This window comes from Strongylocentrotus purpuratus, unplaced genomic scaffold, assembly GCF_000002235.5.
Source record: "Strongylocentrotus purpuratus isolate Spur 01 unplaced genomic scaffold, Spur_5.0 spur5_scaffold_5, whole genome shotgun sequence".
NCBI lineage: Eukaryota > Metazoa > Echinodermata > Echinoidea > Camarodonta > Strongylocentrotidae > Strongylocentrotus > Strongylocentrotus purpuratus.
The window spans coordinates 14,613,785-14,628,754 of NW_022145611.1; the positions used below are offsets into that span (position 1 = coordinate 14,613,785).

The 14,970-nt window shown below is 37.4% G+C and overlaps 1 protein-coding gene across 1 annotated transcript in view; it reads left to right on the forward strand.

The window, feature by feature from the left end:
• Positions 1–13,068, forward strand: part of LOC591742 (retrovirus-related Pol polyprotein from transposon 412) — a 56,311-nt gene extending 43,243 nt beyond the window's left edge. Inside the window, exons 2-5 of the mRNA XM_030998621.1 lie at positions 8,881–9,012; positions 11,202–11,240; positions 12,446–12,501; positions 12,891–13,068. Of these exons, the coding sequence (XP_030854481.1) occupies positions 8,881–9,012; positions 11,202–11,240; positions 12,446–12,501; positions 12,891–12,996 (333 nt within the window). The 3' untranslated portion in view covers positions 12,997–13,068. The remainder of the gene's footprint in view (positions 1–8,880; positions 9,013–11,201; positions 11,241–12,445; positions 12,502–12,890) is intronic.
• The last annotated feature ends 1,902 nt before the right edge of the window (positions 13,069–14,970 follow it).

Consider the following 14,970-nt stretch of genomic DNA (forward strand, 5'->3'; position numbering starts at 1 on the left):
TTGCCAAAAAGTGAAAATTTTCAATCCTCTCCGTTTTCTCATTGTGATAGTCCCAACATGCCCTCCAATCATTATGACTCCCTGTTTGTTCCCAAAAAGGATATTAGGGCAAATATCGGAAATTTCCAAAACAGCCCCTTTTTTGAAAAAATGGCAAGGGGTTAGCTCATCCATTTTGCCAAAAAGTGAAAATTTTCAATCCTCTCCGTTTTCTCATTGTGATGGTCTCAAATTGCCCTAGAATCATTATGACTCCCTGTTTGTTCCCAAAAAGGATAATAGGGCAAATATCGAAAATTTTCAAAACAGCCCCTTTTTTGACAAAATGGCAAGGGGTTAGCTCATCATTTTTGCCAAAAATTGAAATTTTCAATCCTCTCCGTTTTCTCATTGTGATAGTCCCAACATGCCCTAGAATCATTATGACTCCCCGTTTGTTCCCAAAAAGGATATTAGGACAAATATCGGAAATTTCCAAAACAGCCCCTTTTTTGACAAGTTAGCTCATTGTTTTTGCCAAAAAGTGAAAATTTTCAATCCTCTCCGTTTTCTCATTGTGATAGTCCCAACATGCCCTACAATCATTATGACTCCCTGTTTGTTCCCAAAAAGGATATTACGGCAAATATAGGAAATTTCTAAAACGGCCCCTTTTTTGAAAAAATGGCAAGGGGTTAGCTCATCGATTTTACCAAAAAGTGAAAATTTTCAATCCTCTCCGTTTTCTCATTGTGATGGTCTCAACATGCCCTAGAATCATTATGACTCCCCGTTTGTTCCCAAAAAGGATATTAGGGCAAATATCGGAAATTTCCAAAACAGCCCCTTTTTTGACAAAATGGCAAGGGGTTAGCTCATTGTTTTTGCCAAAAAGTGAAAATTTTCAATCCTCTCCGTTTTCTCATTGTGATAGTCCCAACATGCCCTCCAATCATTATGACTCCCTGTTTGTTCCCAAAAAGGATATTAGGGCAAATATCGGAAATTTCCAAAACAGCCCCTTTTTTGAAAAAATGGCAAGGGGTTAGCTCATCGATTTTGCCAAAAAGTAAAAATTTTCAATACTCTCCGTTTTCTCATTGTGATAGTCCCAACATGCCCTAGAATCATTATGACTCCCCGTTTGTTCCCAAAAAGGATATTAGGGCAAATATCGGAAATTTCCAAAACAGCCCCTTTTTTGACAAAATGGCAAGGGGTTAGCTCATCGATTTTGCCAAAAAGTGAAAATTTTCACTCCTCTCCGTTTTCTCATTGTAATGGTCTCAACATGCCCTAGAATCATTATGACTCCCCGTTTGTTCCCAAAAAGGATAATAGGGCAAATATCGGAAATTTCCAAAACAGCCCCTTTTTTGACAAAATGGCAAGGGGTTAGCTCATTGTTTTTGCCAAAAAGTGAAAATTTTCAATCCTCTCCGTTTTCTCATTGTGATAGTCCCAACATGCCCTACAATCATTATGACTCCCTGTTTGTTCCCAAAAAGGATATTACGGCAAATATAGGAAATTTCTAAAACGCCCCTTTTTTGAAAAAATGGCAAGGGGTTAGCTCATCGATTTTGCCAAAAAGTAAAAATTTTCAATACTCTCCGTTTTCTCATTGTAATGGTCTCAACATGCCCTAGAATCATTATGACTCCCCGTTTGTTCCCAAAAAGGATAATAGGGCAAATATCGGAAATTTCCAAAACAGCCCCTTTTTTGACAAAATGGCAAGGGGTTAGCTCATTGTTTTTGCCAAAAAGTGAAAATTTTCAATCCTCTCCGTTTTCTCATTGTGATAGTCCCAACATGCCCTCCAATCATTATGACTCCCTGTTTGTTCCCAAAAAGGATATTAGGGCAAATATCGGAAATTTCCAAAACAGCCCCTTTTTTGAAAAAATGGCAAGGGGTTAGCTCATCCATTTTGCCAAAAAGTGAAAATTTTCAATCCTCTCCGTTTTCTCATTGTGATGGTCTCAAATTGCCCTAGAATCATTATGACTCCCTGTTTGTTCCCAAAAAGGATAATAGGGCAAATATCGAAAATTTTCAAAACAGCCCCTTTTTTGACAAAATGGCAAGGGGTTAGCTCATCATTTTTGCCAAAAATTGAAATTTTCAATCCTCTCCGTTTTCTCATTGTGATAGTCCCAACATGCCCTAGAATCATTATGACTCCCCGTTTGTTCCCAAAAAGGATATTAGGACAAATATCGGAAATTTCTAAAACAGCCCCTTTTTTGACAAAATGGCAAGGGGTTAGCTCATTGTTTTTGCCAAAAAGTGAAAATTTTCAATCCTCTCCGTTTTCTCATTGTGATAGTCCCAACATGCCCTACAATCATTATGACTCCCTGTTTGTTCCCAAAAAGGATATTACGGCAAATATAGGAAATTTCTAAAACGCCCCTTTTTTGAAAAAATGGCAAGGGGTTAGCTCATCGATTTTGCCAAAAAGTGAAAATTTTCACTCCTCTCCGTTTTCTCATTGTAATGGTCTCAACATGCCCTAGAATCATTATGACTCCCCGTTTGTTCCCAAAAAGGATAATAGGGCAAATATCGGAAATTTCCAAAACAGCCCCTTTTTTGACAAAATGGCAAGGGGTTAGCTCATCATTTTTGCCAAAAAGTGAAAATTTTCAATCCTCTCCGTTTTCTCTTTGTGATAGTCCCAACATGCCCTACAATCATTATGACTCCCTGTTTGTTCCCAAAAAGGATATTACGGCAAATATCGGAAATTTCCAAAACAGCCCCTTTTTTGACAAAATGGCAAGGGGTTAGCTCATTGTTTTTGCCAAAAAGTGAAAATTTTCAATCCTCTCCGTTTTCTCATTGTGATAGTCCCAACATGCCCTCCAATCATTATGACTCCCTGTTTGTTCCCAAAAAGGATATTAGGGCAAATATCGGAAATTTCCAAAACAGCCCCTTTTTTGAAAAAATGGCAAGGGGTTAGCTCATCCATTTTGCCAAAAAGTAAAAATTTTCAATACTCTCCGTTTTCTCATTGTGATAGTCCCAACATGCCCTAGAATCATTATGACTCCCCGTTTGTTCCCAAAAAGGATATTAGGGCAAATATCGGAAATTTCCAAAACAGCCCCTTTTTTGACAAAATGGCAAGGGGTTAGCTCATCGATTTTGCCAAAAAGTGAAAATTTTCACTCCTCTCCGTTTTCTCATTGTAATGGTCTCAACATGCCCTAGAATCATTATGACTCCCCGTTTGTTCCCAAAAAGGATATTAGGACAAATATCGGAAATTTCCAAAACAGCCCCTTTTTTGACAAGTTAGCTCATTGTTTTTGCCAAAAAGTGAAAATTTTCAATCCTCTCCGTTTTCTCATTGTGATAGTCCCAACATGCCCTACAATCATTATGACTCCCTGTTTGTTCCCAAAAAGGATATTACGGCAAATATAGGAAATTTCTAAAACGCCCCTTTTTTGAAAAAATGGCAAGGGGTTAGCTCATCATTTTTGCCAAAAAGTGAAAATTTTCAATCCTCTTTGTTTATTCATCGTGATAGTCCCATTATGCCCTACAATCATTATGACTCCCTGTTTGTTCCCAAAAAGGATAATAGGGCAAATATCGGAAATTTCCAAAACAGCCCCTTTTTTGACAAAATGGCAAGGGGTTAGCTCATTGTTTTTGCCAAAAAGTGAAAATTTTCAATCCTCTCCGTTTTCTCATTGTGATAGTCCCAACATGCCCTACAATCATCATGACTCCCTGTTTGTTCCCAAAAAGGATATTACGGCAAATATAGGAAATTTCTAAAACGGCCCCTTTTTTGAAAAAATGGCAAGGGGTTAGCTCATCGATTTTGCCAAAAAGTGAAAATTTTCAATCCTCTCCGTTTTCTCATTGTAATGGTCTCAACATGCCCTAGAATCATTATGACTCCCCGTTTGTTCCCAAAAAGGATAATAGGGCAAATATCGGAAATTTCCAAAACACCCCTTTTTTGACAAAATGGCAAAATGGCTCATCATTTTTGCCAAAAAGTGAAAATTTTCAATCCTCTCCGTTTTCTCTTTGTGATAGTCCCAACATGCCCTACAATCATTATGACTCCCTGTTTGTTCCCAAAAAGGATATTACGGCAAATATCGGAAATTTCCAAAACAGCCCCTTTTTTGACAAAATGGCAAGGGGTTAGCTCATTGTTTTTGCCAAAAAGTGAAAATTTTCAATCCTCTCCGTTTTCTCATTGTGATAGTCCCAACATGCCCTCCAATCATTATGACTCCCTGTTTGTTCCCAAAAAGGATATTAGGGCAAATATCGGAAATTTCCAAAACAGCCCCTTTTTTGAAAAAATGGCAAGGGGTTAGCTCATCCATTTTGCCAAAAAGTGAAAATTTTCAATCCTCTCCGTTTTCTCATTGTGATGGTCTCAAATTGCCCTAGAATCATTATGACTCCCTGTTTGTTCCCAAAAAGGATAATAGGGCAAATATCGAAAATTTTCAAAACAGCCCCTTTTTTGACAAAATGGCAAGGGGTTAGCTCATCATTTTTGCCAAAAAGTGAAAATTTTCAATCCTCTCCGTTTTCTCATTGTGATAGTCCCAACATGCCCTAGAATCATTATGACTCCCCGTTTGTTCCCAAAAAGGATATTAGGACAAATATCGGAAATTTCTAAAACAGCCCCTTTTTTGACAAAATGGCAAGGGGTTAGCTCATTGTTTTTGCCAAAAAGTGAAAATTTTCAATCCTCTCCGTTTTCTCATTGTGATAGTCCCAACATGCCCTACAATCATTATGACTCCCTGTTCCCAAAAAGGATATTACGGCAAATATAGGAAATTTCTAAAACGCCCCTTTTTTGAAAAAATGGCAAGGGGTTAGCTCATCGATTTTGCCAAAAAGTGAAAATTTTCAATCCTCTCCGTTTTCTCATTGTAATGGTCTCAACATGCCCTAGAATCATTATGACTCCCCGTTTGTTCCCAAAAAGGATAATAGGGCAAATATCGGAAATTTCCAAAACACCCCCTTTTTTGACAAAATGGCAAAATGGCTCATCATTTTTGCCAAAAAGTGAAAATTTTCAATCCTCTCCGTTTTCTCTTTGTGATAGTCCCAACATGCCCTACAATCATTATGACTCCCTGTTTGTTCCCAAAAAGGATATTACGGCAAATATCGGAAATTTCCAAAACAGCCCCTTTTTTGACAAGTTAGCTCATTGTTTTTGCCAAAAAGTGAAAATTTTCAATCCTCTCCGTTTTCTCATTGTGATAGTCCCAACATGCCCTACAATCATCATGACTCCCTGTTTGTTCCCAAAAAGGATATTACGGCAAATATAGGAAATTTCTAAAACGGCCCCTTTTTTGAAAAAATGGCAAGGGGTTAGCTCATCGATTTTGCCAAAAAGTGAAAATTTTCAATCCTCTCCGTTTTCTCATTGTAATGGTCTCAACATGCCCTAGAATCATTATGACTCCCCGTTTGTTCCCAAAAAGGATATTAGGGCAAATATCGGAAATTTCCAAAACAGCCCCTTTTTTTACAAAATGGCAAGGGGTTAGCTCATCGATTTTGCCAAAAAGTGAAAATTTTCAATCCTCTCCGTTTTCTCATTGTAATGGTCTCAACATGCCCTAGAATCATTATGACTCCCCGTTTGTTCCCAAAAAGGATAATAGGGCAAATATCGGAAATTTCCAAAACAGCCCCTTTTTTTACAAAATGGCAAGGGGTTAGCTCATCATTTTTGCCAAAAAGTGAAAATTTTCAATCCTCTCCGTTTTCTCTTTGTGATAGTCCCAACATGCCCTACAATCATCATGACTCCCTGTTTGTTCCCAAAAAGGATATTAGGGAAAATATCGGAAATTTCCAAAACAGCCCCTTTTTTGACAAAATGGCAAGGGGTTAGCTCATCGATTTTGCCAAAAAGTGAAAATTTTCAATCCTCTCCGTTTTCTCATTGTGATAGTCCCAACATGCCCTAGAATCATAATGACTCCCTGTTTGTTCCCAAAAAGGATATTAGGGCAAATATCGGAAATTTCCAAAACAGCCCCTTTTTTGAAAAAATGGCAAGGGGTTAGCTCATCATTTTTGCCAAAAAGTGAAAATTTTCAATCCTCTCCGTTTTCTCATTGTGATAGTCCCAACATGCCCTAGAATCATTATGACTCCCCGTTTGTTCCCAAAAAGGATATTAGGGCAAATATCGGAAATTTCCAAAACAGCCCCTTTTTTGAAAAAATGGCAAGGGGTTAGCTCATCCATTTTGCCAAAAAGTGAAAATTTTCAATCCTCTCCGTTTTCTCATTGTGATGGTCTCAACATGCCCTAGAATCATTATGACTCCCTGTTTGTTCCCAAAAAGGATAATAGGGCAAATATCGGAAATTTCCAAAACAGCCCCTTTTTTGACAAAATGGCAAGGGGTTAGCTCATCATTTTTGCCAAAAAGTGAAAATTTTCAATCCTCTCCGTTTTCTCATTGTGATAGTCCCAACATGCCCTAGAATCATTATGACTCCCCGTTTGTTCCCAAAAAGGATATTAGGACAAATATCGGAAATTTCCAAAACAGCCCCTTTTTTGAAAAAATGGCAAGGGGTTAGCTCATCCATTTTGCCAAAAAGTGAAAATTTTCAATCCTCTCCGTTTTCTCATTGTGATGGTCTCAACATGCCTTCCAATCATGATGACTCCCTGTTTGTTCCCAAAAAGGATATTACGGCAAATATAGGAAATTTCTAAAACAGCCCCTTTTTTGAAAAAATGGCAAGGGGTTAGCTCATCGATTTTGCCAAAAAGTGAAAATTTTCAATCCTCTCCGTTTTCTCATTGTGATAGTCCCAACATGCCCTCCAATCATTATGACTCCCTGTTTGTTCCCAAAAAGGATATTACGGCAAATATCGGAAATTTCCAAAACAGCCCTTTTTTTGAAAAAATGGCAAGGGGTTAGCTCATCGATTTTGCCAAAAAGTTAAAATTTTCAACTCTCTTCGTTTTCTCATCGTGATAGTCCCATGATGCCCTAGAATCATTATGACTCCCCGTTTGTTCCCAAAAAGGATATTAGGGCAAATATAGAAAATTTCCATTACAGCCCCTTTTTTGAAAAAATGGCAAGGGGTTAGCTCATCGTTTTTGCCAAAAAGTGAAAATTTTCAATCCTCTCCGTTTATTCATTGTGATAGTCCCAACATGCCCTTAGAATCATTATGATTCCCGTTTGTTCCCAAAAAGGATATTAGGGCAAATATTGTAAATTTCCAGGACTGCCCCATGAATGAGTTAATGGCAAGGGATTAGCTCATAGTTTTAGCCAAAAAATGAAAATTTTCAATCCTTTCCGTTTTCTCATTGCGATAATTATAACTTCTGCTTGTTCTAAAAATAGCTATATATTCAAACAGAAGTGGGTTTTAGTGATAGATAATATCATGAGATAATGAGAGAAAAAAATGTTCCTGATTACCATGAAAAATAGAGAGAAAGGGAAAATCTAAAGGGAAAAAAAAAGAATTGATAAAAAAATCCCCTGTACATCAGTTAAATTATTAGCAATTAGAACCTTATAGTTCTTCCCCGTCTTTGATCGACATCCTTCCTCATGACAGATATCTCTTCTGATAAGACCAAAATACTAAGAATTGTTCACTTTCATTTCAATTCATATCCGGGATCAGCAGAAAATAGTACAGTATCAGTCCATATGACCTCTTTTTACATACAACTATACCTAGTACAGGATAAAGATACCATTTTTACATATTGGTTATTGTACCTGCTATTACTTTTCAAAGCCTAATGATAAAAGTAATCTGAAAGTGCACATGGATCCCTTGTAGGCATGCAGATTAATATTGACGATATAAGGTTTCTTCCAAACCCTCACCAGGATAGTCTTGCAAATTACCTCCGGGAAAATAAAAAAGATTATTACGCCTCTGACAATTCATGTATTTAAAAAGACAATAACAACAACTAACAATGTCATTGTTCTAGGGGGTAATTGTCCTCGGGGAGGGGATGTAATTTTCCTTGGAGGGGTTGTCCTTGGGGGGTAATTTTCCCACTGGTAATTTGCCAGGGGGGGGGGGGGGGGAGGTGATTGCCCAGGCGGTAATCGTCCTAGAATCTGTTGTCTCCACCTACATGTATATCTTTCTTCCACCTGTCAGAATCTTTTTTCAATTTTATTCTTTTTTAATGCTTTTGTGAGAACTAACCTATTCCCTAAAGTTCCCCCTCATTTTCAAAAATAATCTGGACAAATGATAATTTTTGCTTGACTGCATAAAAGTGCATAAGGTACATAAACTTAGTTAAAACATCTCTAGTAGGTTCATACCGTTAGTATATTATTTAAATTAACGTGATCAATAGACCGGTTAACCAACACATTCAAATTTATGGATGTTTCTTTCTTGGGGACCTAATGTTGTTCCATAAACCTGTGAATGAACTACAATACCTGGAATCCAGTCTGCATACATTACATGTTGCTATGTCGGGCAAACCTTTCAGGTTTAAAATGGCTGAAATTTGAATATGTTAGTAAACTGGTCTCGGAGGGAACGCAAGCTCGTTCCCAAAATATCGGGTATAAGGGGTACTTTTCACGCACCAAAGTCCGGCTAGTAGTACACATAAATATGGCCCGTATTGACTTTACACACCGGACTTAGGGGGGTGTTTTCAAAAGGAGGGAACATGCATACGTGTACCCTAAATAACACTGAGTGAGGGGGCCACCAAAAGCAAGCAAAATATTTTATCCAATGTATGTATGTCCTTTTTCAGCACTTTTTATTTGTCATCAAAATATTTCAAAATATATTTAATGGAAGTTTCATATTCTGAATAGTTTTCTTATTTTCTGTATGACTCACTCCATAGACTCACCTGCCAGGGTATGTAGGTGACTTTGACAAGCTCAAGGCCAAGGGTGCAGAGGTCATCGCCTGCGTGGCCGTCAACGACCCTTTTGTAATGGCTGCATGGGGGAAGGCACATGAAGCCGACGGCAAGGTAACTATTGTAGGAGCACTTTTTTAAACAATTTTTTTTAATAAAGGAAATATGCTAAACTAACCCCCATGCCATAGTGACCCAAAAGTCATGATTTCCCATTTTTATTGTACTGTCCCCATTGGCCCTGTAATTGACATACAGGAGTTGTGATCAGTCTCATGATATTTAGCTCCATTCAATTTGAGCAAATAAGCAGAAGAGAAAGAAAACAAAAATCACGAAAATGCTTAGTTCACCCCTTACCATTTAGGTCAAAAAGCGATGAATTTCCATTTTTTTTTTCTTCAAATTGCCCAATTGCCGCTGTAAGGGACAAATAGGGGCTGTGATTAACCTAGTTATCTATCTGGGGGACATTCATTTTGGGCAAATACGATAAACAAAAAGGATTTTTTTTTTTCCCTTCTTCTTTTCTTTTCTCACAAAAATGCTGAACTTTGGCCAGAAAGTGGTGATTTCCATATTTTGCCAAATTTGCCAAACTCCCCTCCACTAGGGTCCTAATCAGCCTCATGATATTTAGCCATATTCATTTTGAGCAAATAAAAAAAAATTTGCCTCAAAAGTGGCGTTTGTCTCTATTTCTTGGGAAAACATTATGAAAGATAAGCTACCTGGAAAAGTTTATTTGGCACATTTCTAGTCCTATTATCAATCTTGATTGTGAAATGGGGTCTCTCTAAGAGGCAAATTTCTCCTTTCGTTTTCAGACTTTTTTTTGGATAAAGTAAAGTATTCTGCATGTGAATGTAAAGTAGGCTCTACTGCATCTGCAACATTACTAAGTGTTTGAGGAGGTGTGATGCTCAGTGCAGGGACATGATAGAGAAGGACTGGAATCAAGCCGGCGAAACTCTTGTAATTTATTCAAACGCATTCGTGAGTAAAAGCCTAACAATGGGATGTGTAACATTCCACTTGGCTTTGAAGTTCCATGCTCCGAACCGCGCTTCCACTGCGGGGACTTTCGGAAGCCAGGCACCAGTTTTACATTTATTACAGGCAAAATTTCAGTGTAAATCAAAAACTTTATCTGGGGATTGTATTGGGAATAGTGCATCAAACACATTTCCAAATTTAGAACTCCGTCCTTCCTATAATTTGTTTGCCAGAGTTGGTAAAAGAAAAATTACATCCTGACAAAAACTCAATAGTTTAGGATGCGCTAATTTGTGCATGTTTTAATGTCCCGTTATTTGATCCATGATTTACAATCTTTAATAACATTAAGTTTGCTAATGTGTGTTTTTGCATGTTTTTTGTTCTTTTGAAGTTAAAAAAGGATGAAAGTACACAAGTTTGTGTTCGCTTGTTCACCTCTCTACACATTCAACAATGGATGAGAAGGGACAGCGAACAGTTGCTGTGATACCATTTTCTGATGTAGGAATTCTAAATCCTGAAATTCATGCGCTCTTTTATCTCACCATCTGGTCAAAACAGTTGCAGATTAGTGCATAACTTTTTCGGCGGCTTGGAGCATGGGGTCAAAGGTGAGCAGCTTGATTTGAGTCCTTCTCTATCACGTCCCTGCTCAGTGGTAGAGCAGTGCACTTGTAACCAGGATGTCCAGAGTTCAAAACCCAAGTCGATGCACAAGTGTCTTTAGCAATGCATTAATGCTCACTGCGAAGTTCCTGGGAAAGGACTTAAAGCTGTCGGTCCCTTGCTTGCTTACCTACAAGCATACACATGCTTTCTTAGGATTCGGGTAAAACAAGCCAACAAGTATTATTTATTAAAGTGGCATGTTCCCCGTATTCCAGAGGGCGTTCAAAATACGTACCCGCTGGCGGACGGTGCTAGCTGCCTATTGACACCAACAGAATACGGCTCTTACGCAGATGGCATGTTCCGAATGCCCGCACAATGCCGATTATCGCATACATGTGCCGAAGTAATACCAATCGCAGTTCGGTTCTAAGATTCGGCTGCTGTTCCGTCCACTTTCGTGACGTCAGGATCGGCAGCGATCAGCTGGCTTGACGAAGGCAGGCCAGGCCGCGCGTGCTTTGATTGACAGCTGTATGCAAATAAGAAGTCGATCTTCGGAACCAAGATGGCGATGACTAGAGCAGCGATAACTACAATGGCAAGAACGTGCCCCTTTATCATCCAGGTGTATAATATACATATATATGTGAGTGTGTGAGACATTAAGCGACAATGATCTTTTCTTTTTATAGGTCAGAATGCTAGCTGATCTACATGGGGAGTTTACAAAGGTAAAAATGATATACCTCATATTTGTTTTGATTCCATTTTGATCATTGTGAAAGCTCGAGCTGGTCCCATGTTTATTTTCCATTCCTAGGGATAGTGTCATAATAATCACTCGTTAACTAAATTGTGGTCAAAAGCCTGAAATAAAATGCCTCACAAAGTCACCTTGTGAGTTCAAATTTAATACAAAGTTTTGGTAACATTTCAACAGGATTGGATTATGAACTTTGACAAAATTGGGCTCTAAAGGATTTCAAGAAAATTAAATATCAAATTTATCGGTAAATTTCAAATAGCACCTAAGGCCATACAATGTTAGCTGCGACCATGAAAATCTTGAAATGTGCAGTTCCGATATGTAATCTCCAAACAGGAATAGGAAAGTGATCGATCATAGTCAAGAAACATTGTTTTGAAGCTAAAGTAATATCACTCTTAGAGGGTTATTCACAGTTTATTATTTACAATTTCATCACTTGACTCGATTTCAATTGCGACAACGATCGTTGAATATTGTAGGATCGCATATGCTTCCAAGATGTTCATTTGAACCAAATTCATGACCCCATACCAAAACTTTGTAATGTTTGTATTACCTTTAATCCAATTTAAATGTTTCCAAGTTTCAATGCATTTGATATACTTGTATATAAAATAATGAATGCTGAATGATATGTGTTTTAGACTCTTGTGGATGTGAACCTCAAGTCTCCTCTTGCAACGTCCAACAGGCTGCCAATGGTTTTGAAGATTCTCATGTTAAAGTGCATTACAGTAGATTGGCTTTCAAACAGCATTTTAGTTTAACTGAAGTCTGCAACCACATGAATGAAATAACATGAAGATTTGAGTTGCAATGTATAAGTAGTGGTACAGTTACATTAGTTTCCATAGAATTTTCAAATTTGAATAAAGAATATTATAGATATTTTAATAAAAATCTACAAACTAATATGATACATAATACATAATATGGTATATGGTACTTTCACAACAGTTGGGTTTCCTATCTACCAACCATTCATGATTCATCATTTGTTATTAAAAACAAGAATTTTATAAAGCTTTAAAGAATGACCCAAAAATTACCTTGTCTCTATTGAAAATGAAAATTCTTAGGAAATGTTTTTTTTTTTTAAATTTGACTTGTACTGTTCATGGATTATATACTTTCCATTACACTTTGTATTTCAACTCTACCATTTAGGCGGTTGATATGGTCCTCGATGCTACTCCATTCCTTGGAAACAAACGATCAAAGAGGTAAGTCGCAAGGGGCAGTTAGTTCTAATAAAAAGTACCCCAATAAAAAAAAGAAATGGATTACCGGTAGTGAAAGTTTGAGCAATATGAGAAAGTAATGAATTTTTGAAATTGTACATAAATTAGCAACCCTCAATCCTCTCCCATCTGCTCTGTTCTAAAAAATGTCAGAAATTTCATTGCCTTAGTTGTAGTAGACTCATTTCATACCGGGGAGGGGGGAGGGGGCTGAAATTTGTATTATAATAGTGTGCAGCATGACCATACAGGAAGGTAAGTAGTTGTTGTGTCAGCCAAAAATAAGAAGGCTTTTTTTTGTGTGTGTAAAGTTGCTATAAGCACCAAGGACAAATTTTTTAATTTTATTCTATTTTTCTTCTTTTTTATAGATATTCCCTCGTTATCAAGGACGGAAATGTGGTAGCAGTCAATGAAGAACCAGATGGTACCGGTTTGACCTGCAGTCTGGCCGACAATGTGCTCAAGCAACTGTGACAGATGAAAACCGGATCAGTCCATTCTAAAATGTAGAGTAGGTCAGGTTTAATCCACAGATTAATGGAGCACCTAGTGTAAATTCCCGTCATTGAATTACAAAATAAAAGACAAAAATCACAGTAATTTTTACTAAATATAGTGACATTTGAATCTATGCCTCCCCCCCCCCCCCCTCCCAAGTCTGGTGTGTAAAGTCAATACGGGCCGATTTGGGGAACATGAATGCGGTCCATCCGTGGGGGGGGGGGGGATCTATGATTGAGTCATTAATCTCAAGTTGCCATAAATAATATGTAGTTCACCACAAACAATCAACAACAATTGGATGTAAACGTTTTTACGCCTGAACTCTTTGCAAGACTATGAGCTTTTTACGCACAAAGTTTTAGTAGACCTATACTAATAATATTGTAGGATTTTGTATAAGATCAGCGAAATAAAAAAACTGGAATCTAACAGTTTAATTTGATGTTATTTTGCTGTGCATGGCATGTTAATCATGCATAATTTAATTTATACAGTATTGCATATTATAATCTATGAATAAATTAAATTGTCAGCTGATGAATGTGACGTTTCACTAATTTTGAATTTGTTGAATTTTCACTCTCTAGAAAGGACTCCTGCCTCATATGTATATTGCCACTGAATGTTGACAAGTTAACCGACGGTTGCCCTTGCGACTCCTGAACTCCCACCATTGCTTAGGAGCCAAGTGCGTTGCTCTCAACATTCAATTGGGCCTTTATTTGGATATAGTCAGGTGGCTTAGCGTCAAATTGATCTATTATTGTTACTTGCCGGATAAAAGCGTCATTTTTTTATACAGAGCTTCCTTAGGACCTCCTAAACGATAAAAGGCTGTGGGCGCGCATAGTCACCTAGTAGCCAAAAAATAATTTATAAGGTAACATTGCGAATCATGGTAGGGTAGGAGCCCCTGGCTCCTACCCTAATATCGTTCTGTAGGCCCTGTACCAAAAATGGTGCTATTTTCCGGTAAGTAACGGTAATATCACTAAGCCACCTGACTAATGGTGAATATCCAAGATGCATAATACCTCAGAAAATAATAAAATACACAAACTCTGTTCATCATAATTTTGATATATTTCCTGGGAAAATAATAGTGGCACAAACGTGAAACTGTAACATTGATACATGCATAGGCTCACAGTTTTATTCAAACACTGATCATCAACATTATGGCTTTAAGTATACTATGTACATTTCTTATTTCATGCTTGGTCTTTTGTTTATGCCACAAATCAAAACAAAATCAAAAAGTAAGCAAGAAGCTTGTCTACTTCTTGCACCAATGTTTTGATTACCTGCCTCTATATTGGGCACCTACAATGTGGACATCCATTCACAGTAGTTCTAGTTCTGCAAAAAATTGTTATGTAAATCCAAAGTGCAATGATACACATCTTTCCAAGTACTGATTTATACTGCATCACACTAGGTATCGTTAAATGCTTGTGTGGACAAGTGTGATGTCAAAAATATGTTTGTTTAACCATAAAAAATAGTACTCTTATTTTCACCACACAAAGCCATTTTACCCGATGGTTAATGTTGGGTAGTTACATAATTTTAACCACTACAAAACCGAGTAGAACTCTTTCATCAAGGTACTAGTGTATGCTACCTTCTTAAAGACATATAGCAAGAATTATATATTAATACACCGTCTATAAAAAAAAATTGTATCCTTTGGAGTTTTCACAGCCCTTTAGGTAAAAATGATATAACCAAACTTTTACCCCTCCCGAGAAAAATACCAAAAAATGGCAGTTGTTAACTTCACCATTGATCATTTAACACCTGCAAAATGCAACGTCTAATCACATATATACAAAATTAAGATCATTTCAGATGCCAGCATGCTATTACATAATGATTTTTTTTCTTAGCATCGTATGTGAAATGGAGCGATCTCGTACATGGTTTAGAAAGAAAACAAGGAAA